The 24,926-nt window shown below is 47.2% G+C and overlaps 1 protein-coding gene across 4 annotated transcripts in view; it reads left to right on the top strand.

Annotated features, from left to right (window-relative positions):
- PLEKHA1 (pleckstrin homology domain containing A1) overlaps positions 1 to 24,926 on the top strand; it is a 96,564-nt gene that overhangs the window by 35,991 nt on the left and 35,647 nt on the right. For all 4 annotated transcript variants that reach the window (XM_030202582.1, XM_030202581.1, XM_030202585.1 and 1 more), the window contains exons 7-8: positions 17,035 to 17,175; positions 19,429 to 19,497. In XM_030202582.1, coding sequence (XP_030058442.1) covers positions 17,035 to 17,175; positions 19,429 to 19,497 — 210 coding nt within the window. The remainder of the gene's footprint in view (positions 1 to 17,034; positions 17,176 to 19,428; positions 19,498 to 24,926) is intronic.

Below are 24,926 nucleotides of genomic sequence, written 5' to 3'. Positions count from 1 at the left end.
CCCCTTGTTCATCTCAATAACAGACTATGGACTTTTCCTCCAGGAAATTGTCCAATCCTTTTTTAAATCCAGATATGCTGTTACAACAGCCTCCAGCAACGCGTTCCAAACCTTAACTATTCTTTGAGTGAAAAAATATTTCCTCCTATTTGTTTTAAAAGTATTTCCATGTACCTTCCTTGCGTGTCCCCTGGTCTTTGTACTTTTGGAACAAGTAAAAACTCGAGTTACTTCTACTCCTTCTATTCCACTCAGGATTTTGTAGACCTCAATCATATCTCTCCTCGACCATATCTTTTCCAAGCTGAAGAGCCCTAACCTCTTTAGCCTTTCCTCATACGAGAGGAGTTCCATCCCCTTTAGCATTTTGGTCGCTCTTCTTTGAATCTTTTCTAATTCTGCTATATCTTTTTTGAGATACGGCGACCAGAACTGAACGCAATACTCAAGGTGCAGATGAACCATGGAGCGATACAAAGGCATTATAGTATTTTCGATCTTATTCACCATCATAAGAAGTGCACCACCTGCTATGTGATTCATTCACTTTCTCGGAATGGCTCTTATTAGCCATCCATCCAAATAAGGGTGAACTAAAATTCCCTGTGTGCAAGATGGCGGCTGCCGCTGCTGCTGCCACAACAACCACATTTGCAGACATATGTGGTGGCATGGCCAGTCCAAAAGAGCACAAAACTGGAAATGCTGTCCCAAGATTGTAAACCTCAGGTAAGGTTGAGACTTCCTTATGGATATGTAGGTAAGCTAAGGAACACTCCTTACTGTCTGCCACAATTACTGATCTTAAGTTTTCGTTCAAAAACTTGGAACTTTGAGGAATTTTTTGACTACTTTGAGATCAAGAGTTAGATGAAAGTTACCTTCTTTGGAACTACAAAATAAATTGGGACTGGAACAACTGCAGACTGAAAGACGATTCCAGAAAGAGACCAAAGAAAATTCTAGTGTAACTGCCAAAATAAATAATCCCATATTATATTTGGCTACTAGATATCTGGGTCAGCTTCTGGTAAAAAGACTTTAGTTGACTTCTGCTGAAGGCACCAGAGAGAAGGCCTGCAAACTGTGCCGAGTCCTGGTCCATATCTCCTGGACTCCCTAAAGTATCCTCTAGATGAAAAACCTCTAAAAGAAGGTTTGGAATGATCTTCTAGATGCCTGGGAACCTTAGATTCACTTAACTAATTATTTTTTCTAAATCACTCACTGAAAAGTGTTAGAAGTAAGTTCTGTAGACCAATTTCTGAGCTAGAGACAATGCCAAGCAGCTAGGAGAACCACATTTTGCCAAACATTGATTTAAATGATGTAAAGTATCCACTAAATAAGCTGTGACCAGATCTAAAAAGGTGGAACCTGGATCATCTTCTGGTGACAGGTGCAAAGCTTTTTCCTCCAGTTGCTCTGACCACCTAAAGCACACCTGAGCTGCAGATTTCTAACAGTTTCTTCAAAAGAGAATCCATATTCGGTCTTGCCAATCTTTCCGCTCTGCACCCTGTTAACTGGTTGAGTAGTCGTTATCACAGCTGAAATCACCATATCTACCTTAGGCAGCTTGAATCTTTCAGATTGCTGAGATGCTACTCGCTAAAGCCTAATAATAGACCACTTAACACACAAACTGACTTCTAGAACCTTTCATTCTGCAGAAATGTCTGTCGAAGGATAGGGAACACCTTGGAAGGTTTTCTGATACTAAAAGGGAGTGGGCTTACCCACAAAATCTTTAAAGTGGACACAACTTAAGAAATTGAAGTAGCCAAGAACCGCTTTCCAAAAATATGGACCACAGAAGGATCCTCTCCTGGTGGAACTTCATTCCCCTCGGAGAGGATGTCGTCTAGCCCGAACTGCTGTTCCGCCAAATTTCAGATCTAGCTCCTCCTCTGTTCCAGAGACTACAGAAAGCCCATCATCTTGATCAACCTTAGGTAAAGCAAAAGAAGCAGAAGGTAAATCTCTGCCCATACAAAAGTCTCTGTACAACAAATTCAGATGAAATATTTTGTGTCCTATGACCTACCCTCAAGAAGAAGGATTCATCACTGCAAGCAAGGAGGGAATCCGAGGAGGCTCATCTCTAGCAGCAACCACTGCAGGCTGTACAAACATGGCAGGTAGGGTCTGCAGCTGCTTCAGCTGCATTAACTACTGGCTATACTTGACCGAGGAACCAGAGCGCCTGCCCATCCAATGGTCCTTCGGTACCAAGAGGAAGTAAACTGCAGCTTTCTGCTCACACTGCTGGCATTTCCCCCTTGCTGCAATAGCTGACCTTCATGCCCCACCGACAGAACAGGGCTGCCATAGTGAAAGCCAATAAGAGTCAAAAACAGGAGACTTTCCAGAGCAGCCTTTTAGATGTAAACCACAGTGGGTAAATAAAGACCCAAGAAGCACTAATACAGTATGTTTGGACACTCCAGACTCCCCCCCGCCAAAGGGGAAAGTCCGGGGGACAAGAAAAAATAACCCCTTTAAGAAAAGGTTGGTCAGGGAGGTGGGAGAAGGACATGGAGCTTCCAGACGTTACAAATTTAAAATCTTTTTAGAAAGCCAGACCCCCCTCCCCCCCACCTTCCTCCCAAGACTTGTGACAGACTATGGAAATGGAAATAAAGTCCAAGCAGGCCACCAGAAGTTACACGGGACGCCCTGCCGTCTGTTGCAGACAGAGAGGTATTGACTGGCCAAGGGAGATGAAGCATTGTTGGGTAGGGGAGATGTGTGAGGAGGATGGTGGGTACAAAGGGTAGAAATGTAATAGGGGAGAGGAGGAAGTGACGTCACGGTGCTTGATGGCCGCTTGAATTCTTAACTCCTCACTCTTCCCCCAGAATTTCGCTAACTTTGGCCGCTTTCCAGCGAGATAAAGCGAGTGCCCGATAAGGGAACAGCAGCGGGAGCCATGAGCAAATCAGGGGCTGCATCCAGAAGGGATGGTGAGCGCCACTCCGCTCGACAACAGGGAAGGGGCTCGCAGCGCCACGTGTCGCCGGCGGGGCCTTCAGGGTCCGATTCGGAGTCGGCACTTTCTCATGCAGAACAGCGGGAGCAGAGTCCCAAACAGCGAGCTTCCCATAACTTAGCGAAAAGTTTGGAAGCAATCCGGGCAGAAATACAATCGTCTAAGGAGGAGATCCTGGAAAGGATCGATGCCATGAATGTGGATATTCGCGAGCTTGGAGGCAGAGTGGAAGAACTGGAGGCCCGCGTCGACGACCAAGGAGAGCAGCTTAGCACTGTGGAAACAAGGCTTACCCAGGTGTTTGCAGCTTGCGATGATCTACAGTACAAGATCGATGATTTGGAGAATCGTGGCCGCCGTAAGAATCTCCGTTTCAGAGGAGTTCCGGAGGCGCGAGATGGCGAAGACGTTCCCGCCATTGTGAATCTTTTGTGTGGCAAGCTGATGGGAGCCGAGTTGGACCCTCGTGAAATCGCTATAGAACGGGCACATAGGGCTTTGAAAAAACAACAGGATAATCGCCCTCGGGATATCATTGCCAGATTTGCTTCATATCCTTTAAAAGAAAAAGTTTTGCAAAGTGCTCGTCAGGCGGGCACAGTGGAATACAACGAGGCTCGTGTGGGGGTGTTCCAGGACCTCTCGTTATTCACGCTGGCACAAAGAAGAGCTATGAAGCCAGCACTTGACATTCTAATTAAAGAAAAGATTTCCTATCGCTGGGCTTTCCCCTTCGCGCTTTGTTTTACTGTTAAAGGGGCAGCATGTCGGGTGAGACAGGTGGCAGAGGCTTGGAAGAAGCTACATGAAGCAGGTTTGACGCAGCATGCCTCGCCTCCTGTGGAACTCGCGTCTGATACTAGGGAGAAATTGCAGCGATGGAAGCGTGTTTCTCGTAGGGGGAAGTGAACAGTACTATCAATCTGAAGTCCTTTACTCTGTGACTTTTCAGTTAGCAAGGCCTGTGGGCGCTCTAACATTTGGACTTATCATATGTTGTTTCTCCCCTTTTCCCCCCCCCCCCCCCTTTTTTTTGTAGCTTTGCTTGATGTTTTCATAATCTGTTTTAGAAAATGTGTTTGGGGTAGGGGGGAGAAGGGATATGGAAATCGTTTAAACAGCTTCATAGGAGGGAGGGGGCTTGTGTGGAGTGAGTGGGGGTTTCAATGCTATGTATGATTGCTGTTATAGAATGGGCTTGAAGTATACATAATGGGGATGATGTTGAGTTAGACTTTAAGGCTGGGTCAGCGTAAATGCTAGGAGTGGTGTGTGTGAGGCGGTTAAGTGTTGTGAGATGTGGGGGTGAGTGGGGGGGGTGGTTTGAGTGTGCCGTGGGGTACTGTGGCTCCTTGCTCCATTTTCCTAGGCAGAAGGACAAGTTGGGTTCTCTGCCTGGTGGTAGCGGTCAAGGGGGGGGGGACTTGGGGGGAGGGGAGGGGGGAGGGGGTACGGCAGATAGCAGGGGGGGGGGATCCTCCCTCGTCGGAGGCTTTGGTTTTGGCTGGGTCCGGGGGGCTCTCACTGTTTATGTTGCTCTCACTTTGCTAGTTCCACATGTTCTTTGCAGTTGCTTTGCTTGGCAGCGAGTAGACCATACTCATGAGTAAAGCCTTAAAGTTTTTGTCTTACAACGTCAAAGGCCTTAACTCGCCTCAAAAACGCCAAAAAGTTTTCAGGGAATTGGTGCATCTGGGATCCCATGTGGTGTTCCTCCAGGAGACGCACTTGCGAAGGGATCATGAGCGGTACCTGACCTCACCTTATTACCCGACGGTTTTTTGCGCTTCTGCATCTGATGGCTCTAAAAAAAGGGGAGTTGCGATATTGTTACACTCGTCTTTGCAGGTCCAAGTGGGCAAGGTGCAGAGGGATACAGAGGGGCGATATTTGTCTGTACATCTTACAATTGATAATGAGGCTCTTAATCTGGTTTCCTTATATGCTCCGAACGAGGGTCAGGGGGGTTTTTTCAAGAGGATAGTGGGTCGTATCAGTTCATGTCCTTCGGGTAAGCTGATTGTCGGGGGGGACTTTAATGCTACGTTACATCCAGACCTTGATAGGTCGGGTAAGTCATCTGCAGTGGATAGTCAATTATCTAACGCCTTTAATCAGTTTGTGCGAGATATTGGAGTAGTTGATGCATGGCGGGTTATACATCCACGAGTTCGGGATTATTCGTTTTTTTCCCACTCCCACGACACTTACTCGCGAATTGACTATGTGTTGCTGGACATCTCATTAACTCATGCTGGATGGGAGGCGGACATTGGTACTTGCACTCTCTCGGACCACGCTCCAGTTTGGACCTGCTTACCCTCCCTTGGGAAGGAGGACAGGGATAGGAGGTGGACCTTAAATACCACCCTATTGAAGGATGAAGAGATACTTGGGGGCTACAGACGGCTCTTCAAGGAGTATATAGAGTTTAACATTAATTCGGGCCCGGCCTTGGGAGTGGTCTGGGATGCCCTGAAGGCTGTTTCACGGGGGTATTTCTTACAGAAGGCTGGCTCTAGGGCTAGGCAACAGCGGGCTGAGGTGGCGGGGTGCCTGTCCCGTTTATCAACTCTTTCAGACCAGCATAAGACTTCACATTCGGTGGACACATTAAGAGAGATTCAGGGTCTTCGGTTAAAATTAGATCACATTTATTCCACTCAATTGCAATTTGTTAATGCCAGGTATCAGTGCTCCCAATACGTTCAGGCTAACAAACCCAGTAGGGCTTTAGCAATCAAGTTGGCACAGCGAAAAACCGATCGCACTATTTTGAAAGTTGGGGATGGCAGGGGTGGATATGTGTCTTCCTCGGGAAAGATACGTCAGCGCTTCCAGGAGTTCTACCAAGAGCTGTACTCTCCTGATATTAATCCGTCTATGGAGGAGATGAGTAACTTTCTCTTGGCCCACTCCCTTCCGCAACTATCTGTGGCTCAGCAAGAAGGATTGGACGGTCAGGTCACCGTGGAGGAAGTGTCGCGGGTTATTAAAGCTTTGCCATCTGGGAAATCACCGGGTCTTGATGGCCTGCCTAACGAATTTTACAAGACCTTCAGGGGGGAGATGGCTCCTCTGCTGACCGAGCTAATTAATGCAGCTTTATCGGGAGAGGACTTTCCCTCTTCCATGCGGGAAGCTTGGATTGCGGTGCTCCCAAAGCCTGGCAAGGACAAGACGGAGTGTGCATCCTACCGTCCAATTTCTATATTAAACTCCGATGTAAAGATCATAGCGAAGGTGTTAGCCAACCGACTAGCAAAGGTCCTGCCCTATTTAATACATCCAGATCAGGTTGGCTTTGTCCCTGGTAGACAAGCTATGGATAATGTTCGTCGTATGGTCCATCTGATCCATATATCAAAGAAGAATAAACTCCCGGTCTGTTTGTTGGGCTTGGATGCAGAGAAGGCCTTTGACCGCGTTCACTGGCCTTTCATGCTCCAGGTTTTAGATAGGTTTGGGGTGGGGCCGGGGTTTCGCAGGTGGGTGGAGGCTCTTTATCATCTCCCGAGCGCGTGTGTCCGTATAAACGGTGGCAATTCGCAGGGGTTTTCACTTTACCGTGGTACTCGACAGGGATGCCCGCTATCCCCGATGCTGTTTGCCTTGGTGATGGAGCCTCTGGCGGTCTCTATCCGTTTGGATCCCGATATAACAGGAATTGTGGTGGGTCATCAGGAGTATAAATTGGCCCTTTTCGCGGATGACGTCATGCTCTCTTTGACTAGGCCTTTGCTTTCCCTCCCGAACCTTATGCAGAAGTTGAGTGCCTACTCTAAGGTTTCGGGGTTTAAACTAAATATGAGTAAAACTGAGGCCTTGGCTATGGGGATTGCGTCTCCGGTCTTGGACTCTTTAAAAGCAAATTTTTCTTTTCGTTGGGTTACAAAAGGCCTCAAATATTTGGGGGTTACCATTACGCCTGGTCTCGAGAACTTGTTTTCGGCCAACTACCCTCCTTTGTTAACATCCATCTATAGGGACTTGGATAGGTGGGAGAACACTGATTTATCCTGGCTAGGCAGGATTGCTTCGCTAAAGATGAATGTTTTGCCTAGATTATTATATATCTTTCAGGTATTACCGTTGCGGATTTCCAGGAGCTACTTATCCAAGTTGCAGGATCGGTTGATTAGGTTCGTCTGGTCTAATAAGCGTCCACGCCTGCCTAGGGCGTTGTTGTATGGGGCACGGAAGAAGGGAGGGTTGGGCGTTCCTAACATCTTGTGGTATTACAAGGCTGCTCAGGCACGATCGGCCCTAGAGTGGTTTCAGGCTCACCCTCAAAAGTTGTGGGTACATATGGAACAGGCCGAGATAGGACCTCGCTCTCTTCGCTCCTTGATATGGCTTCCTAACAGGTTTAGAGGCTTGGGTGGCGATCTGAGTCCTTCCATCGCGTCCACCTTTTATTACTGGGATGGCCTTTTCACTAAGTCTGAGGGGAGGCTCTCTCGGTTTTCGCCTATAGCTAATAACCCGCTTTTTTCCCCCGGGCTTCAGCCCGGGCCTTTTACTCGTTGGGCCTCCCTGGGATTGGTGTCTTGGGGCCAGCTTTTTGAAGATGATCGCTTGATTTCATTTGACTCACTCAGGGAACAGTTTTCGCTTCTGCCCCAAGACCAGTTTGCGTATACGCAGCTACGGCATTTTCTGTCCTCTCGAGAGATTCGCTCGATAGTTTTGCGAGATGATTCTTTTCTTGAAGATCTTTGCGAAGATTCTCGGACTACCAGAGGTCTCATTACTTGCCTTTATTCTCACCTGAGCCAGCAACTTCGCCCCAGCTTACTTCATAGGGAGCGCTGGCATCAAGAGCTAGGGGTTACCTTTGACGAGGCTGATTGGGCGGAATGGGAGAACGGCTGGGCGAGGGTATCGATTGCTGTTCCCTTTCAGGAAAATGTGCTAAAAGTGCTTTATAGATGGTACTTGACACCTGCGAGGCTGTGCCACATGTTCCCGGATGCATCCCCCCTGTGTTGGCGAGGATGTGGCCAGAGAGGCACCATGGGGCATATTTGGTGGTCTTGCCCAAAAATTAGGGCATATTGGAAATCCATCCAATATAGATTACAACGCTGGTTCCGGAGGCCGGTTAAGTGGTCTCCGGAGTACTTTCTCTTTTCTAAAAAACCACCAGGCCTCACCAAATCTCAGGGGCTATTGACCAGGCAGGCCATGTTGGCGGCGAGAGTGGTACTGGCAGCACACTGGAAGGCTCCCGAGGTCCCTTCAAAAGTGCGTTGGCTGAATAAGCTGTGGTATATCTGTGAGCGGGAGAGACTTCGTGCCGAGCAAAGTCGTACTGTGGCGAAGTGGGAGAGCCTGTGGGAGCCCTTCTTGAAGAACTGTTCTTGTTAATAGGCCCGGCGGGGTGGGGGGAACGAGGAGACGACAAGGTTAGTGGGGTTCTGATGCTCTGAGGGGTGTGGGGTGTTGAGGGGGGGGGGGTGGATTTTGTGGGTAAGGGTTGTAGGGATATTTCTAAAACTGTTGAAAAAGTTGAAGATACTGACTGCTCAGGGTATCTTGTTGACATTTGGCACCAAATACTTTCCTCGGGCTGAGGAGATAAGCTCTCGTTGGATTTTATGTGCTGAATTTGTTCGATAGTTTTTGCTGATGTTTGTACATTTGTCAATGTTCAATAAAATCTTCCAGAAATTAAAAAAAAAGAAATGTAATAGGGGAGTGGATAAAGAGAATAGGAGGCAGGAGATGGAGGACTGGAGAGTGAAAGATGGCAAAACTTGTAGACAGGCAGGCAGAAAAAAAAGGAGGAATGATCTAAAAGGGAAAAATCAAGATGTCAGACGGAGTGAGGAAACAGAAGAATGTATTGTGTTCTGCATAGTGGTATATGGCAAGAGAAGTGCAATAAATAAGACAGGAAAAATTATGGACAGAGAGTAAGGTGAGAGTGTGTGTGTGGGGGGGGGGGGGGGGGGGGGGGAGCGGGGGTAGCAAGCTGGAACCTGAGAGGTGCATCAAGCTTGCAAGCCGATTGGAGGGGAGGGGGTAAGTGGGGTGGGGGAGAGCTGACTAGGGATATGAGAGGTGGGGGACTAGTGAGGACCAGCTACAGTCTGCTCTTTCACTTGCCAGACAAGACTATTACATCCATGGAGTGAGGAAGGGTTCCAGAGGCGATCCTACCCGGGGGATTTATGATGCCTGTAAATTGGTTTAAAAGATTAGTATTTTTCCCTTTCTGATGAAGACTTTTGAAACTCGGCCAGAGTTAAAGGGAGCAGTTATTTTGATGGCAAGATTGGAATGGATGAATGATATGTGATTTTAATGAAGCACAAGCACGAGCACAATATACCTCAAGGGAAGTGAAATAATTATGTGAATATGTGTGTATATCGCATTGTGGGTTGGTTTATGTAAGATATGTGGGGGAAGTGAGATCAGGGTGTCATGAATTAACATTTACCTCCTTTAGGTTCAAACAAATGTTGAATGGTATGTTTTATTATCCATGTATTAGATGGTAATAAGGAAAGCACCATAATTTATGGGCGGAGGTTTGAGCTCAAGTCTAGCAATATTCAATGTGAGTAGTTCATGACCTATACATATGTATTATAGATATACACATACACCGGTGATTAAGATCTACTTGGGCTCAGCTGTATGTACATACACAAATATTAGGAGGGGGAACATCATATGTGCAATGATGGTTCCATTGTGACACCACCACATATTCCTCTTGGGGATATAATGGGTGTAAACGGTATGGTCTGAGCACATTTAAATTAATTTAAAACACTTTATAGTATTTTTTTAAAGTGCATACATAAAAATAAAAAAAGATAAATTATTTTGAACCCAAGTTTAATATAGTGAGTTTAAGGTTTAACTTGGTTTGTGGATTTGTTCTTCCTGATTTTTTGTGATTTATTACATCCATTTGACAAACTCTTGGCTCCACTGCCTCTTTCTCACACTGAACTTGCTCCTCAAAGTACCTCCAGCTTCAACCCCCTTCACCTTTCCCCCCCAACCCAAACTGTGGCTAGGTACTTCCATGACAAGATTCACAAGATTGAGTTCTCCACCAAGTCACCATCTCTCTTTCCCCAACTCGTTCTCTCAACCTTCCTTCAACCTCCTGCCAGGTTTTCTTCCTTTTGTAAAACCACTGAAAGGAAACTACTCATCTTTCCTCCTCCAAACTCACTACCTGCTCCTCTAATCCCATTCCCACCCATCTACTAAACACTTTCTCTCCTATTATCATCCCTTCTGTTATACCCTATTATTAAAAACAAATTACAGAGCACATCCGAGGACATGGATTACTGAGACCGAGTCAGCATGGCTTTTGTGTGGGGAAATCTTGCCTGACCAATTTACTTCAATTCTTTGAAGGAGTAAACAGACATGTGGACAAAGGGGAGTCGGTTGATATTGTGTATCTGGATTTTCAAAAGGCGTTTGACATGGTACCTCATGAAAGGCTACAGAGGAAATTGGAGAGTCAAGGGATAGGAGGAAATGTCCTATTGTGGATTAAAAACTGGTTGAAGGATAGGAAACAGAGAGTGGGGTTAAATGGGCAGTATTCACAATGGAGAAGAGTAGTTAGTGGGGTTCCTCAGGAGTCTGTGCTAGGACCGCTGCTTTTTAATATATTTATAAATGATTTAGAGATGGGAGTAACTAGCGAGGTAATTAAATTTGCTGATGACACAAAGTTATTCAAAGTCATAAGTACATAAGTACATAAGTAGTGCCATACTGGGAAAGACCAAAGGTCCATCTAGCCCAGCATCCTGTCACCGACAGTGGCCAATCCAGGTCAAGGGCACCTGGCACGCTCCCCAAACGTAAAAACATTCCAGACAAGTTATACCTAAAAATGCGGAATTTTTCCAAGTCCATTTAATAGCGGTCTATGGACTTGTCCTTTAGGAATCTATCTAACCCCTTTTTAAACTCCGTCAAGCTAACCGCCCGTACCACGTTCTCCGGCAACGAATTCCAGAGTCTAATTACACGTTGGGTGAAGAAAAATTTTCTCCGATTCGTTTTAAATTTACCACACTGTAGCTTCAACTCATGCCCTCTAGTCCTAGTATTTTTGGATAGCGTGAACAGTCGCTTCACATCCACCCGATCCATTCCACTCATTATTTTATACACTTCTATCATATCTCCCCTCAGCCGTCTCTTCTCCAAGCTGAAAAGCCCTAGCCTTCTCAGCCTCTCTTCGTAGGAAAGTCGTCCCATCCCCACTATCATTTTCGTCGCCCTTCGCTGTACCTTTTCCAATTCTACTATATCTTTTTTGAGATACGGAGACCAGTACTGAACACAATACTCCAGGTGCGGTCGCACCATGGAGCGATACAACGGCATTATAACATCCGCACACCTGGACTCCATACCCTTCCTAATAACACCCAACATTCTATTCGCTTTCCTAGCCGCAGCAGCACACTGAGCAGAAGGTTTCAGCGTATCATCGACGACGACACCCAGATCCCTTTCTTGATCCGTAACTCCTAACGCGGAACCTTGCAAGACGTAGCTATAATTCGGGTTCCTCTTACCCACATGCATCACTTTGCACTTGTCAACATTGAACTTCATCTGCCACTTGCACGCCCATTCTCCCAGTCTCGCAAGGTCCTCCTGTAATCGTTCACATTCCTCCTGCGACTTGACGACCCTGAATAATTTTGTGTCATCGGCGAATTTAATTACCTCACTAGTTATTCCCATCTCTAGGTCATTTATAAATACATTAAAAAGCAACGGACCCAGCACAGACCCCTGCGGGACCCCACTAACTACCCTCCTCCACTGAGAATACTGGCCACGCAATCCTACTCTCTGCTTCCTATCTTTCAACCAGTTCTTAATCCATAATAATACCCTACCTCCGATTCCATGACTCTGCAATTTCTTCAGGAGTCTTTCGTGCGGCACTTTGTCAAACGCCTTCTGAAAATCCAGATATACAATATCAACCGGCTCCCCATTGTCCACATGTTTGCTTACCCCCTCAAAAAAATGCATTAGATTGGTGAGGCAAGACTTCCCTTCACTAAATCCGTGCTGACTTTGTCTCATCAGTCCATGTTTTTGTATATGCTCTGCAATTTTATTCTTAATAATAGCCTCCACCATCTTGCCCGGCACCGACGTCAGACTAACCGGTCTATAATTTCCCGGATCTCCTCTGGAACCCTTCTTAAAAATCGGAGTAACATTGGCTACCCTCCAGTCTTCCGGTACTACACTCGATTTTAGGGACAGATTGCATATTTCTAACAGTAGCTCCGCAAGTTCATTTTTTAGTTCTATTAATACTCTGGGATGAATACCATCAGGTCCCGGTGATTTACTACTCTTCAGCTTGCTGAACTGACCCATTACATCCTCCAAGGTTACAGAGAATTTGTTTAGTTTCTCCGACTCCCCCGCTTCAAATATTCTTTCCGGCACCGGTGTCCCCCCCAAATCCTCCTCGGTGAAGACCGAAGCAAAGAATTCATTTAATTTCTCCGCTACGGCTTTGTCCTCCTTGATCGCCCCTTTAACACCATTTTCGTCCAGCGGCCCAACCGACTCTTTGGCCGGTTTCCTGCTTTTAATGTATCTAAAAAAATTTTTACTATGTATTTTTGCTTCCAACGCTAATTTCTTCTCAAAGTCCTTTTTTGCCCTCCTTATCTCCGCTTTGCATTTGGCTTGGCATTCCTTATGATCTATCCTGTTACTTTCAGTTGGTTCTCTTCTCCACTTTCTGAAGGATTGTTTTTTGGCTCTAATGATTTCCTTTATCTTACTGTTTAGCCACGCCGGCTGACGTTTAGTCTTTTTTCCCTTTTTTCTAATACGTGGAATATATTTGTCCTGAACCTCCAGGATGGTGTTTTTAAACAGCATCCACGCCTGATGCAAGTTTTTTACTCTGCGAGCTGCTCCTTTCAGTCTTTTTTTCACCATTTTTCTCATTTTGTCGTAATCACCTTTTCTATAGTTAAACGCGACAGGATTGTGAAAAATTACAAGAGGACCTTACGAGACTGGGAGACTGGGCGGCTAAATGGCAGATGACGTTTAATGTGAGCAAGTGCAAGGTGATGCATGTGGGAAAAAAGAACCCGAATTATAGCTACGTCATGCAAGGTTCGACGTTAGGAGTTACGGACCAAGAAAGGGATCTGGGTGTCGTCGTCGATAACACACTGAAACCTTCTGCTCAGTGTGCTGCTGCGGCTAGGAAAGCGAATAGAATGTTGGGTATTATTAGGAAAGGTATGGAAAACAGGTGTGAGGATGTTATAATGCCGTTGTATCGCTCCATGGTGCGACTTCACCTTGAGTATTGTGTTCAATTCTGGTCGCCGCATCTCAAGAAAGATATAGTAGAATTGGAAAAGGTGCAGCGAAGGGCAACTAAAATGATAGCGGGGATGGGACGACTTCCCTATGAAGAAAGACTAAGGAGGCTAGGGCTATTCAGCTTGGAGAAGAGACGGCTGAGGGGAGACATGATAGAGGTATATAAAATAATGAGTGGAGTGGAACAGGTGGATGTGAAGTGTCTGTTCACGCTTTCCAAAAATACTAGGACTAGGGGGCATGTGATTAAACTACAGGGTAGTAAATTTAAAACAAATCTGAGAAAAGTTTTCTTCACCCAACGTGTAATTAAACTCTGGAATTCATTGCCGGAAAATGTGGTGAAGGCAATTAGCTTAGCAGAGTTTAAAAAGGGGTTGGACGGTTTCCTAAAGGACAAGTCCATAAACCGTTACTAAACGGACTTGGAAAAATCCAAAATTCCAGGAATAACATGTATAGAATGTTTGTACATTTGGGAAGCTTGCCAGGTGCCCTTGGCCTGGATTGGCCGCTGTCGTGGACAAGATGCTGGGCTCGATGGACCCTTGGTCTTTTCCCAGTATGGCATTACTTATGTACTTATGTACCCTCAATCTTCTACTTTTCATTACAAACTGTTACTGTTGCCTTCAAACATGCTGTGATTACACCACTCCTTAAAAAGCCTTCACTAGACCCTACCTGCCCTTCCAATTATCACCCCATCTCCCTCCTCCCTTTCTTATCCAGATTACTTGAGGGTGCTGTTCACTGCTGTTGTCTTGACTTGATTTCATCTCAAGCTATTTTTGATTCACTACAATCTGGCTTTCGCCCTCTACATTCAACAGAAACAGCCCTTGCTAAAGTCTCCAGTGACATGTTCCTGGCCAAATGAAGGGTCTCTACTCATTCCTTATGCTTCTCACTTTATCTGCTGTTTTGACATACTTGATCACCACCTACTTCTTGATACGCTGTCCTCACTTGGATTTCGAGGCTCTGTTCTGCCTTGGTTTTCTTCTTCTCTTCCATTGCACTTTTGGTGTAAACTCTGGTAGATTCTCCTCCACTGGAGTCCCACTTATCAGTCAGGCCCTGTCTTGGGACCTCATCTTTTCTCCCTTGGTGCTCTGATCTCCTCCCATGGTTTTCAGTATTATCTTTATGCTGATGATTTTGAGATCTACCTCTCCACACCAGAAATTTCAGCAGGAATCCAGGTCTGAGTCTCAGCCAAAACTGAACTGATCTCCCCCCTCCAACCCACCTCTCCTCTTCCCTGATTTTCTATTTCTGTGGTTGAACACTCTCATTCTCCCCGTCTCATCAGCTCAAAACCTTGAGGTCATCTTTGACTCCTCTCTGCACATATCCAGCAGACTGCTAAAACCTGCCGCTTATTTTTCTATAACTTCTCCAAAATCCGTCCCTTCCTTTCTGAACACACTACCAAAAACCTTATCCACACACATCACCTCATGCTTAGATTACTGCAAGTTGCTTCTCATAGGTCTCCTACCAAACCATCTTTCTCCCCTTCAAAATTCTGCTGCATGACTTATCTTCTGCCAGTGTTGCTACATTCACATAACCCCTCCTCAGGTCACTTCATTGGCTCCTTATCTGCTGCTGTATACAGCAGGACTGCCGGGGGGGGGGGGGGGGGCAGGGGGACAAAATTCCCCGGGCTTCCAAGGGGGGCCCAGCGCCGCAGTCCCCGGTCTCACCCGCCTGCCCTCAGCAGCCCCCCTCCGTCCGCCGCCGGACCCCTACATTCAAATCACAGCTCCTCACCTCCGTGTGAAAGCGCAGAGGCAGATCGCCTCCCTTTGGGCCTTCCCTCCCTGTGTCCCGCCCTCGTGGAAACAGGAAGTTACATCAGACGAGGGCGGGACACAGGGAGAGAAGGCCCGAAGGGAGGTGATCTGCTGCTGCGCTTTCACATGGAGGTGAGGCGCTGTGATTTGAATGCAGGGGGCTCGGTGGCAGGCGGAGGGGGGCTGTTGACGGGGGTGGGCGGGTGGAAACTGGGGACTGTGGAGCGGTGGCCTGGGGGGGGGGGGGGGGGGGCGGCCTTGCCCCGGGCCCGGCCTGGCCCAGTCTCTTGGCAGCCCTGGTATACAGTTCAGACTTGTCTTACTGACTTATATGTGGATTCATTCTGCAGCTCCTCAGTATCTTTCCACTCTGATCTCTCCTGGGGAACTGTAACTCTAATATGTCCTCTTCTCTTCCACTGCCAACTCCAGACTCTGTTCCTTTTTATCTTGCTGCTCTATATGCCTGGAATAGTCTTCCTGAGTTAGTACGTCAAGCTCCGTTTCTGGCCGTATTCAAATCTAGGCTAAAAGCTCACCTTTTTGAGATTGCTTTTAACTCTTGACCCCATCCACCTGTTCAGTACCCTGTCAGTTTTTCCCAAATCCCTTATTCTGAATAGATTGTAAGCTCTGGGCAAGGACTGTCTCGTTCGTGTTTTATGTACAGCGCCGCATATGTCTAGTAGCACTGTACTACTACTACTACTATTTAGCATTTCTATAGCGCTACAAGGCATACGCAGCGCTGCACAAACATAAAAGAAAGACAGTCCCTGCTCAAAGAGCTTACAATCTAATAGACAAAAAAATAAATAAAGTAAGCAAATCAAATCAATTAATGTGAACGGGAAGGAAGAGAGGAGGGTAGGTGGAGGCGAGTGGTTACAAGTGGTTACGAGTCAAAAGCAATGTTAAAGAGGTGGGCTTTCAGTCTAGATTTAAAGGTGGCCAAGGATGGGGCAAGACGTAGGGGCTCAGGAAGTAGCCCCTGTAGAAATGATTTAGTAGTTGTAGGTGCAGATGTGGGGTGGGGGTGTCAGCACGGCTCACAGTATTATGCTGTGGTCTATTAAGGGACCTTTACTCGTATAGAGAATTGGAAAACATTCTTACTTAGCTGGGCTCTTAGGGTTGTGGCAGACCTCAGAGGTAAGAATTCCCATATCCCCCCCCCCCCCCCCCCCCCCCCCCGTTAAACGTTGGCAGGTGGAGGGGAAGAAGGTGCAAGAGGTCTCTGGAATCAGTACTTGTCAAGGCACGTGTAAACACATTGCAAGCTTGGTATCAGAGAAGTATTGGGATAACTCAATAGCAGAGAAGGAACACATTTTGATCATGGGGATTAAACGTTTTACATTTGACCTGCTTCATGAACCAAAAACTCAGGATGATGTACAATTTTTAAAACCAAATGTAAATACCGATAAAGCTTGGTGCCTGAAAACAAGACTAATTGGCAGAGATCCGAGGTGCTTCTAGAGGTATCAGTGCCATGTGATTATTGTGCACTGAACCTGGAGAGAGACAGGATCATTCAGTACCAAGAGGGATAGAGACTAGGAAGAAGTGCCAGAAAGATAGTCTCCCAGTTGCAGTGGCAAAGCTGGCTTCCTTATAAAGTATTTCCTTCAGTTTGTTCCCTTCTGTAGCGCATTAGAAGCAAATGCAAGACTCAGATGGGACTGGACCTGCCCTGATTTGTAAGTGAATATTGTTCTTGTTACAGTATGCAGAAAATTAACCCTTTATTAGTGTCCCACCTGCTAATGTTGTGGGATTCCCATAATTAGAATTAACAGGGCAGTGATTCCTCCCTTGGGATGTACCATTAAAAAAAAATTTTCTTTCCTATGATTTCTTTAGCAAGAGCTAAATGAATGCGCAGATGGGAATGATCGAATCACTGTGAAATGGTCCCAGAGCCAAGCTTCAAACTTCCCAGCCAAAGTCATACCTGACAATGCAGTGATAAAAGCTGGCTATTGTGTAAAGCAGGGTGCAGTGGTGAGTAATGCTTTAAATAGTTCATAGAGAGCTTAAGAATGCTGTAAGAAATTTTGGCTGTAGTGGAGACGTCATCGTTAGTCAGCTAACATAACTGTCTAAGCAACGCTGTAGTACTGTCCTTTCTATCCAGACTTACATAGCTGAATTCTGATTGAGGGTTTGTCCAGAAATCAGCAAAGCTCTTTAAGTCATTCTCACGCCTGAATCATGCCAGCTTGGTTTTGTCAGTCCTGGTGCCACCATGGTAGATTATAATCTCCAAGGGCAGCATATCCGCACATTCCTGAATCTCTGCTTCCTCAGCTTCAAAGGACTAAAATACAAATTAACATATGCATGCAGCTTCTCCTACATCTATGGAACGCATTACCACTCGCAGTGAAAAAAATACGCGACCTAACTAACTTTCGGAGAACACTGAAGACCAACCTGTTCAACAAGGCATACCACAACGATCCATCCTAATCACTAAACAACGAAACCCAAGCCTGAACTGGATAAAACCTAACTCTCTATACTCAACTACTTTAATGCAATACCACTCTTATTCCGAATTCGAATTCTTTATACTTGACTGCTTAATCTACTATGTCAATCATAATCTTTAATGTAATACCACATATATCTCTCACTCTGGAAATGGCGATCGCCATGATGGAACAATGTAAGCCACATTGAGCCTGCAAATAGGTGGGAAAATGTGGGATACAAAAGCAATAAATAAATAAATATAGGTGATGTCATTCGACGGAGCCTGGCGTGGAGACTCTCTGCCCACTGTTCAGTTTTATCAGAAGCTTTTGGCAGTGTCCATCCAACATGTCTTCCTGCCTGCTGCCGTCATGCAGGACCACAGAGCTGGAAAGACGCACTGTCCTTCCCTCAGCTTGTGCCATTTTACCTCATTGGGGTTTTCTTCTCCAGCAGCACTGCCATTTTGTTGTTAATTTGAGCAACATTCTTGGTACCCTCTTGTTCAACTTGCATCAATTGTGATTGTAATACAGTGAATGAAGAGGAGTTCACTTGGATATTAGAATTTACCGTCACAATTTGTGCCGAGAGGGCCTTACTCATTTCTGCCGCTGCCGTCCAAATGGTCTCTAAAGAAAACACAGGAGGCTTCTGGAGTGAAAACTCAGCAATCTTGGTGGTCTTTGGTCCGTTTCCGAAGCTGCAGCTCCACCCGACACTACTCCCAGCAACAGTTGACCCAAAGAAGCTGAAACTTCTTTTTGTGACGCTGAGTCCATCCCCTCGCAGGTTGGAAAAAGTGACATCTTGCGTTGAGCTCCGAGCTCTGGAAACAGCGACTCGTCAAGAAGCGGTTGTGGCTAGTCCAGGTCACAAGTATCTGGCAGAAACCCAAATAGTAGCTACAAATCCCAGGGCAAGTAGTTACTTCCCTATGTCTGTCTCAATAGCAGACTTTTCCTCCAAAAACTTGTCCAAACCTTTTTTAAACCCAGATACGCTAACCGCTGTTACTACATCCTCCAGCAAAGAGTTCCAGAGCTTAACTATTTGTTGAGTGAAAAAATATTTCCTGCTATTTGTTTTAAAAGTATTTTCATGTAACTCCCTTGAGTGTCCCCTAGTCTTTGTACTTTTGGATCAAGTAAACACTTGATTTACCTCTACTCATTCTGCACCACTTAGAAATTTGTAGACCTCAATCATATCTCCCCTCATCCATCTCTTTTCCAAGCTGAAGAGCCCTAAATTCTTTAGCTTTTCCTCATATGAGAGGAGTTTCATCCTCTTTATCATTTTGGTTGCTCTTCTTGCCAAGCAACCACACAACCAAATTTTAACCCTAAGCAAAGGAAACTTGTGTGACAATAGGTAAACTGGTGCTGTTCAGAAGAATGAACTTGTTTACCTGAAATAGCCATTTCCCCATGGAGGAGAGTTTCATTCAAAGCTTTTATACGGTTGCTGTGGTGCAAGGCTTTTCCCTTATTTGTTGCTGGGAATATCCGCATAACCAACTTTGGTATCTGTCTTCAGAGGACACCTGTTACAGGTAAGAAACTTCGCCTTTTCTTGCTTGCTTCCCCTCTGAGGCCTGCTGAATAGGGTACAGATTCTGCTGTCTTGGCGTATTGATGCTTGACATGTGTAGGCCGCTGAATGAATTCTTGATAGTGTTTTGTGACAGTGATCTTCTGATGCAATAATCATCCCCAGGACAGCATTAGATTCAGGATACTCTAGATATGTTCATCTGTATGATCTGCTTTATTACAGATGAGAAACTGGAAGCGAAGATACTTTCAACTAGATGAGAATACAATAGTCTATTTCAAATCCAATATGGTACAGTATACTTACTTTTTCTTATGTATTTAGTTCTAACAATTGACAACGCCTATCAACCAGACCCGAAGTGATTTACAAAAGGATAAATAAATGTTTTTGTATTTGTAATGTTTTATTTGTTAATTTGTACAGCGCTGCGTAACCCTAGTAGCGCTCTAGAAATGTTAAGTAGTAGTAGTAATGTTTTATCCATTTTATAATATTCCAGTGCAACGCCAGTTCTCACCCACATCCCTTAAAAGCCTCCCTACCTTTCCTTCCACCCCTCTCAATGCATACTGTTCCCTATGTCTGAATATGCTTCTGAAACAAACACGTCCATTGCCTTCTAAAAGATCCTCTGGCAGACTATTCCAGATCGGTGGTCCCACTGTCTGTCTATCAAAAGATGTTCTTGCCTGCGTCACATCAGAAAACAGTCCCTGCCCTCCTGAATGCAACACCCTCCCCAAAACATAACTGTCTCTTTTCTTGCAGCTAAGCCTGCCCTGACTTCTTAATGTCTTTAAAAAGAGAATCGTGCCATGTACTCCTAATCCAGGGTTTGTGGAGTATCTTTTCCCCTCAAGTTGGTCTTTGCTCTCTCTCTTTACCACTTCCTCCCTTTCATATTCTCCTTTTTCAGAGTTTCATTGTGATTTTCTCTTTCATCCCACTCTGTTTTCTTTTCTGTTATATTTTTTTACTTTGTAGCTTCATCACATGCCCCCTAGTCCTAGAATTTTTGGAAAGAGTAAACAAGAGATTCATATCTACCTGTTCCACTCCACTCATTATTTTATAGACCTCTATCATATCTCCCCTCAGCCGTCTTTTCTCCAAGCAGAAGAGCCCTAGTCGCTTTAGTCTTTCCTGATAGGGAAATAGTATGTTAGGTACTAATAGGAAAGGAATGAAAAACAAAATGAGGACGTTATAATGTACATTGCACCATGGTGCGATCGCATCATGAATACTGTTTGCAGTTCTGGTCACTGCATCTTAAAAAAGATATACTGGAATTAGAAAAGGTGCAGAGAAGGGCGATGAAAGGGGATAGGATGACTTCCCTATGAGGAAAAGCTGAAGCAGCTAGGGCTCTTGAGCTTGGAGAAAAGACGGATGAGGGGAGATATGATAGAGGTCTATAAAATATTGGAACAGGTAGATGTGAATCGATTGTTTACTCTTTCTAAATACACTAAGACTAGGAGGCATGCGATGAAGCTACAAAGCAGTAAGTTTAAAACAAATCAGAGAAAATATTTCTTCACTCAACGTGTAATTAAACTCTTTAATTCATTGCCAGAGAACATAGTAAAAAATTAGCTTGGCGGTGTTTAAAAAAGGTTTGGATAGTTTCATAAAAGAAAAGTCCATAAGCCATTATTAAAATGGACTTGAGGAAAATCCACTTCTTATTTCTGGGATAAGCAGTATAAATGTTTTGTACTTTTTGGGGAGCTTGCCAGGTACTTGCGACCTGGATTGGCCACTGTTGGAAACAGGATGCTGGGCTTGATGGACCTTCGGTCTGTCCCAGTATGTCAACAGTTATCCCCTTGGCCCCTTCCCCAGCTTCACCTACCTTCCTCTGCGTCTTATCCTCTCGCCAACTTCCCAGTCACTCATCCAATCTCCACCTCCAGGTGCGTTGTTTTACCTCCTTTCCAAGCATCCATTCCCCTTTATCTCTCCTTTTCCACCTTCTTATTTTTTTCCAAAACCTGTTCCTTTCTTTTTTTACCCTCCCTGCCCCTTTCCCAGTATCCATCTGCCTATCTTCTCCTTCTGTATTCGCCTTGTAATGTGATTTCGCTCACTCAGCCATAGTCTTTATCAGGAAAGACATTTTAGTTCCATTAGAGGAAATCTGCAGGAACGTTGTCAAGATGGCCGCCAGGTAGGAAGCTCTGTGGTGGGACCTCCAAAGGTCTTAGGAAACGGACCTACCTGCGCTGTTCTGGGCCATCCTAGGCTCGACCGGACCGGACCGAGGCTTCGTGGGAACCGACTAGGGGGCCACGAGTTGACTGCGACCGCCCTGGTGAGCGCCAGCGAAGGCGAGCGAACCTGGGGTCCGTGCAAGGCGAGTTTCCCCGGTCTGAGGTTCGCTTCCTCGGCGCTTCCGCTGCAGTGCGACCCCCCGGGAGAGCCCGAATCGCGGGTTGACGCCGAGTTCGCCGATCCGTGAGCTCCGTGTGCTCACCTCGGCCGTCGCGCTCCCCGGCAGTAACTGCCCGGGACCGTGTCGGCTAGGAGTTGGAGGGAGTTCGCCTGTGGCCTGTAGTGCGGGCCCGGCCTCGTGGCGCGAGCCCGGTCCGGGCGGCGTGTGGGCCTCTTCAGTGGGTGTTCGCGGATCTGCCGGCCCAGCGATCTGGGGACCCACCACACCACCGCAGCGATCCCTGGCCCAGCAGCCCGACGCCCATGTTGCCCTTCCCGCCGCGTGGCGCGGCCAGCCTCCACCGCGAATCTTCCACACTGGGCTGTCGGTGCACAACGAAGCAGTCCACAGGCACCACAGGCACCACGGATCAGCAAATCTCCCTGCATCAGGAGGAAGTATTAACGCTCCAGCAAAACTCGTTTGCTGATTGAGGGCAGCCCAGCTCAGTTGCTCGGTTGCTCTGAGAACACCCCAGCTACTCCAGCTTTCCCTGGTCCACCCGAACCTGCCTCTCTCCGCTTGCCTGCTACAGTCTGACGGTTCCAGCTTCTTCCAGTCCGCTGATCCAGCTCCCCCCTGCTTGCTGCAATCCAGCCGGTCTACCGTGTTCCAGTCCGCCTGATCCCAGCTTGGCTTGTTCCGATCCGGTCCGCCTGACCCCAGATTGTTCCGGCCCTCCAGTTTCCCAGCTTGTTCCAGTCCGCCTGAGCCCATCCTGTTCCAGTTCGCCGATCCAGCGTCCCCCTTGTTTGTTCCAGTCCATCTACTCCAGCCTGCTTGTTCCAGTCCAAACGCTCTAGTGTGTTCCAGTCCGCCTGCTCCAAGCTCGTTCCAGTCTGCATGATCCCATCTTGTTCCAGTCCACCAATCCAGCTTCCCTGTTTGCTCCAGCGTTCCAGCTTCTCCCTTCTTGTTCCAGCCCATCTGCTTCAGCCTACTTGCTCCGGTACACCTGCTCCAATCCCAGCTTGTTCCAGTCCACCGATCCAGCTTCCCTGTTTGCTCCAGCATTCCAGTCCGACTGTTCCAGCTTCTCCTTGCTTGCTTCAGCCTACTTGCTCCGGTACACCTGCTCCAGCCTACCTACTCCAGCACATCTGCTCCAGCGTGTTCCAGTCCGCCTGAACCAGCTTCTCCCTACTTATTCCAGTACCTGCTCCAGCCTGCCTGCTCCAGCTCATCTGCTCCAGCGTGTTCCAATCCACCTGAACCAGCTTCTCCCTGCCTGTCTCAGTCCATCTGCTCCAGACTGCCTGCTCCAGCTTCTCCATGCTCGTTCCTATTCATCCGCACCAGCTGCTCCAGCCAACCTGCTAGCTTGTCAGCCATTGACTTACTTGCCTACTAGCTTACTAGCTCGCTAACTCACCAGCCATTGACATACCTGCTCTCCAGTTTCTCCCTGCTCACTCCTGTCCTCCTGCATCAGTATGCTCCAGCCCGCCTGCTAACTTGTCAGCCCTTAACTTACCTGCTCTCCAGCGTCTCCCTGCTCATTCCTATCCATCGGCACCAGCATGCCCCAACCCGCCCGCTAACCTGTCTCCCACTGATTTACCTGCTGACCTGCTAACTTGTCAACCTACCTGCCTCACTGCTTGTTCCAGCCCACCTGCCTCTCCCTGCTCGTTCCTGTCCATCCGCACCAGCCTGCTTCACCCCGCCTACAAGCTTGCAGCCACTGCCACACTTGCCTGCCTCCTAACCTGCCAGCCACGCACTTACCCACTCTCCAGTACATCAATCCCACCAATTCCAAGCCTCCGGCTCTTCGCTCTGTCACTACACTTACACCTGTCACACTGTAACCACTACTTATGGCCCCTGTCCACATCTTCTTCCTTGCCCTGTCCCTTCCTAATCTTTTTCCCCTCCCCTTACCGCTGTCTACCGCTGGAACCCATTGCCCTCCTGTGTTCCCTCCCATCCTGCCCGCTACGGCATCCCTCACCACCTCACCATCTCTCCTGTCCCCCTCCTCCTTCCTAGCCCTTAATCTCCAACATCTCCTTCCTACCATTAACCCTTCACCATTCCTCCTATGTGCACCCCGTCTTCGTCGCCTTCGTCGCCCGACCTCCCCCACCCTCCTCCGCACTCTCTTGCTCCTCCTCCTGCTATCCGCGGGAGACATTAACCCTAATCCAGGCCCCCCCCACCTGTCCTCCTCCTTTCCATTCAAACGCTTCCGTGATGTCTCCAACCTCGTCCCTATTCCCCTCCTCCCCCCCTCTTCCCTCCCCTTCTCATGTGCCTTGTGGAATGCCCACTCGATCGGCAACAAACTGCCCTTCACCCACGATCTCTTCATCTCTCGTTCCCTCCAACTGCTCGCCCTAACTGAAACCTGGCTCTCCCCTGACGACTCTGCCTCAGTCGCGGCCCTCTGTCATGGAGGCTATCTCTTCTCCCACACTCCCCGACCAGATGGCCGCGGTGGAGGCGTCGGGCTACTTCTCTCACCCTCCTGTAGTTTCCAACCCCTCCTCCTACCGCAGTCTCACTGCTTCTCGTCCTTCGAAGCTCACTCCATCCGGCTATTCCATCCATTACCACTCAGAGTTGCAGTCATCTACCGCCCCCCCTGACAAACCCCTCTCTTCATTCCTTACTGACTTCGACGCTTGGCTCACCGTCTTTCTTGATCCCGCATCTCCTTCCCTCATTCTTGGTGATTTTAACATTCACGTTGACAACCCATCCAATGCCTACGCTTCTAAATTCCTTACTCTGATATCCTCCTTTAACCTCCGACTATGCTCTACCACCCCTACTCACCGTGATGGCCATTGTCTCGACCTCGTTCTCGTCTCTTCCTGCTCACCTTCCAATTTCTGCACCTCAGTCCTTCCTATCTCAGATCATCACCTAATTACCCTCACACTTCATCACCCTCCCCCTCAACCTCGCCCAACTATAACCACGCCTTTCAGGAATCTCCAAGCTGTCGACCCCCCAACCCTATCCTCCCACATCTCCAATCTCTTCCCTTCCATCTCGTCTTCTGAATCTGTCGACACGGCTGTCTCTACCTACAATGAAACTCTCTCCACCGCTCTGGATACCCTAGCACCATCTGTCTCTCGCCCCACTAAGCGCACTAATCCGCAGCCCTGGTTAACCCCCTGCATCCGTTACCTTCGCTCCTGCACCCGATCTGCTGAACGACTCTGGAGGAAATCTCGCACCCTATCAGACTTCACCCATTACAAATTCATGCTATCCTCCTTCCAATCCTCCCTATTCCTTGCCAAACAGGAATATTATTCTCAATTAA

Source organism: Microcaecilia unicolor, chromosome 5 (genome assembly GCF_901765095.1).
Source record: "Microcaecilia unicolor chromosome 5, aMicUni1.1, whole genome shotgun sequence".
Taxonomy (NCBI): Eukaryota; Metazoa; Chordata; class Amphibia; order Gymnophiona; family Siphonopidae; genus Microcaecilia; species Microcaecilia unicolor.
This window is presented reverse-complemented; position numbering and strand designations above follow the sequence as displayed.